General features: G+C 35.9%; 1 protein-coding gene across 1 annotated transcript; it reads right to left on the bottom strand.

The window, feature by feature from the left end:
- Window positions 1-239: 239 nt before the first annotated feature.
- Window positions 240-2,794, bottom strand: LOC133002998 (uncharacterized). The gene is made up of 6 exons (XM_061072586.1): window positions 2,755-2,794; window positions 1,781-2,107; window positions 1,403-1,672; window positions 1,303-1,323; window positions 1,085-1,170; window positions 240-647 (listed from the first exon to the last, which is right to left on the bottom strand). The coding sequence occupies exons 1-6, from the start codon at window positions 2,792-2,794 to the stop codon at window positions 534-536; spliced, it is 858 nt and encodes a 285-aa protein (XP_060928569.1). The 3' UTR covers window positions 240-533.
- Between the last annotated feature and the right edge of the window lie 1,494 nt (window positions 2,795-4,288).

The raw sequence follows: 4,288 nt of genomic DNA, 5'->3' as shown, positions 1-4,288 counted from the left end.
ACTGACAAGTTTCAAACATATAATCTAATAGCAACTTTTTTTTTTCAATACTTTGTTGAAAAAAACTTGAGATATAAAAACAAAAGTGTAAAAAAAATCTAGCATATGTGTACATAAATGAATAATATAATAATAATACAAGACAAGAACATTCAAGAAAGTACAATTTATTATCTTACAAATAAGACGTCACCATTGTAATGTATAAGAATAACAGCTGGATCAGAAGAATGTGGAGATACAATATAAAATATTCAAGTTTTGGACGACAAACTTCAAAAATCAATAAAATGGCTGAAAAATGGTTAAATCCAGTCCACACGATAAAAGTAACTTTTTATAGAAAACTTTACAGACTGTCGGGCCTTGGCAGTGGTTTAAACTAAATCAAAGTTTCATCTGGGAATGTTCCCACCTTTGTTTCTTTTCTATCTAATGAGAATCACATTATTACGAGTGACTTTGTTTTCACAGCAGAAAAGTTGTAACAAATGATTCATGTTATAAATGTATCGATGTCAAACGTGACTCTACTATTGTATGATTGTGACGTTCTCATAGAGGCTGCTGGGATCATCTGAGGGTCCAGTAGAAGAGGAGGGAGCTTCCCCAGTGCTGAAGGCCACTGCAACATCACCACCCTGGATCTGTAGGATATACAATCAATCAATCAATCAATCAATCAATCAATCAATCAATCAATCAATCTGTATAACACCTTTCATCTGGTTAGTGTAGTTCAATGTGCTTCACAAAACACAACAAAAATACAAATGTTGATAAGGAAGTATGATAAATATGGAATTAAAAAAAAGACAGTTACACAACAGGTCAGGATGTAGCACAATAACCATAGTGACAGAGAGATAACCCAATGCAGTGCTGCCAAAACAGTCACAGCATTTTTTTGCGTGTTTTTGTATCAAAACACAAAGAAACATCCATAACTTTAACTTTCACATTAAAACCTTAGAACTTATGATGACATCATTATTTCATGGGCGTTATTACAAGATAAATAAAAACTTGGCGGAGGTATAAACTCTGTAAGTGACATTTTAGTTTCATCTGTGAATGTTCCCACCTTGTTTCTTCTCCATTTGATGAGAATCACAACCAATGTTACGATTGTGGCAAAACCCACAACCAGACGAATGTACCACCACCAATCTGTAAACAGAATGACAAGTGCTTTAGTTTCCTGTTCAGTCCAACTTCCTGTATTTAAAAATGTTGTTAACATTAAATCCATGAACTCGAGCAGCACAGAGATGAATGAGCGGTGCAGCTGATATTCAGTACCTGTTGTCATCTCATTGTTTCCTGCTTAAGAAAAAGAAATGTATCAACAAATAGAATTAACTGGATCAGGAGCAGTTCATCATGATCTGTGTTTTCTCACCTGATGACGGAGGGATGAAGGCATACTTTTCCTCCGTGTATTTATCCTTCACTTTACATATTAATGAGCTATAGTTCTTCATCTTGTAAACAGAATGGGATTTTGAGAAGCTCACATTGGCCGAGCTGTAAGACTCTGACGTCTTCAGTTCTTTGTTGTTTTCATCCATATCCATATTCATAAACAGCCACTTCACTGTGAGTCCAAACCTTGCAAATGTCGACACAGAGCAGCTCAACGTCACCTCATCAGTTCTCTCGTGCTCAGTCACTGGTGTTGATCGAGATATTGTGAGAGAAAGATAACAAGAGTGAAACTATGTCCTTCAAAAATATCAGAAATATCATAATGTTTTTATGAAGAGAGTCTTTTACTCACCGCTGACAACATAGATAAAAAACACATGACGTTCATTGATCTGGTCAGAGTGACTGCAGATGTATTGACCAGCATCTTCAGCTGTGACCTCCCTAATAACCAGAGAACAGTTTGCAGCAAGACGTAGTCTGCCTGCTTTAGATTTGGAAATCACAAATCTGTTGAGCTGCCCTTTTACAAACAGGTATGCTGATCCAGGGTTCTCTGAATCATTGAAGAACCAGTCAGTAGCTCCACAGTTCACATGATCATCTCTCACAATGCCACAAGGCAAAGTGACTTCAGCTCCAGCTCTGATGTAGATGGAGGAATCTTGGTCAGCGATCACTGTGGAGGAAATGAGAGAGAGACAGCAACACTTAAACTAAACTAAGAAAAAGACTCATATTTTCATACACTTCTGAATGTGACGATTATTGTAGACATAACTTTGTAAATTAACACAAAAGGGTTAGGGTTAGGGTTAGGGTTAGGGTTAGGGTTAGGGTTAGGGCTAACCCTAAACCTGAAAAACATCAACTACAGTTTTCTCTCTGCATTTGAATGCCTCAGCCAACCAGTCCAGTTCAAGTCTATGTACATTTGTTTCCAGACTCATGAGGTCATTCTGACACTTGATCACTGAAATCGAATCCGTTAAGTTTTCATTCGAGGAGACAACTGGTCAGAATTTGAAGAAATTCAGACTTGAGATGTGCGAGAGGCCAAAAACCTGAAACCTTCACCTTTAACCACCAAATCCAACCAGTTAAACAGTGTGTTAAAGGGCAGATTAAAATATGAGGAATGATCCGTACATAAATATACACAACTACAATATCAAAGTACTCATAAATATCAGTCCCCTGAATGAGCCAGACTTGTCCCACAACACATCAGTGAAACTTTTCACTTTTTAAAAGCAAACACAAACACTCTGGTATTATTCTTATTATTTCACACTGATAAAGTTTTGTAAGTGAATTTATTCTCACCTGTAAACGGAATCAGCACCAGTATCAGATGTAAAGACATTTTAATCCGTTTGATTTCATCCATTCTTCTTCTTTCTCTTCTCTGCTTCTCGGCTCTGAGTAAAAAGTGTAATGTGGCGTTTACTTCCCGTTGATCAATTCCCCTCAGTGACACGTCTCCTCTGTCGTAATGTGCTTGATGCAAGTAGAGAAAATTTCCATCAGCTTTCACTTTCCCCCGTCGACCAGAGACTCTGAATATTATACGATGAACTAATGTGCAGCAGGCGACTTTTAGATTTAGACACTTGTCACTCATTCACATGAATGATGCAAATATCAGTAGATTCAGTCCAAATAAAGGACGACACACGTCACCTCCGGAGCAATTTCACATCTGGACTTTTATATTTTACAGGTGGTCGAGCTTGAATTTCTGTCACATGTTCATTGTTTTTTTCCTGTGTTAAAAAAAACAATAAAAAATTGCAAACTTATCTTGAAGTTACTGAATAAATGTAACTTATTCAGGTTAATATTCAAACACATGGAGCCAAGAGCTATTTTACCATTTGTTCAGGTCACATGTGCATGGAGGATTTTACTGTAATACGATTTAATAACATTATTGACTTGGGCTTCAAAATGTTCACGTGAATCAAATGTGATTCTGTGGTTCCCCACATCTTTAACTTCACTGTGTCTGAAAAGATATGAACACATCCTTCAGTGTTACGAGCATCACGGTTTCTTCCATAGAAACGAGAAGCTGCCACCCATTTCATACTCATTTATTAGGAAAGAGAGAAATTAAGAAAGAAAGAAATGTATCCAGTCTTTATAATGAAATCTGTTGTTAACACACAAACAAAGATACAACAAAATCAGCATTAAACTCCACAAGAATCTGACTTTGGGTCTGGTTATAATGTAAAACATATTTATTTTTAGGTCTGCAGAGTCTAACAAGAGTTACAAGGAGTGTGAGTCAACCCCCTGTTTTAGATGCCAAATTTAAATAGAATAAAACTGTCTTAATTATTTAATTTTAAATGGATGATTTGAATGTGGAATAAAAGCAACTGCAGGTGAAACCAATTTTTATTTTATTTTATTTTCCAATTCTATTAAGCACAGAATTAGTTAAGTTTAAAGTTAGGTTTGAATTTCTCATCCTGATATGATTGATTTGGTTAATTAACGACAGTAGACAGAAAAGACAATTTCCCAATCCTCCTTTTCCTGAGATACTAAGATGTTTAAAACACACAAAAGACACAACCTAGACTTGTGTTGGAGATGATTAATTCAATCAATGAAAGATTTGAGCTCTAAGAAATACATGTCAGTTGTACAGCATTTCAACAAGACACAAACAATAATCCTTTTCTGTCAGTTGATATGAAACACTTGTTAGATTATGCTCACAGACATAATCGATTAGTGTTTTCACTTTTCAACATTAATTTTTGTGAAATAAAAGGGGTGGAGTATTGATTTATATTCCAAAGAGAACAGATAGATTTCCCTTTCACCTCAGACCTGAGCGTAGCAA

This window comes from Limanda limanda, chromosome 6 (assembly GCF_963576545.1).
Source record: "Limanda limanda chromosome 6, fLimLim1.1, whole genome shotgun sequence".
Classification (NCBI taxonomy): Eukaryota; Metazoa; Chordata; class Actinopteri; order Pleuronectiformes; family Pleuronectidae; genus Limanda; species Limanda limanda.
This window is presented reverse-complemented; position numbering and strand designations above follow the sequence as displayed.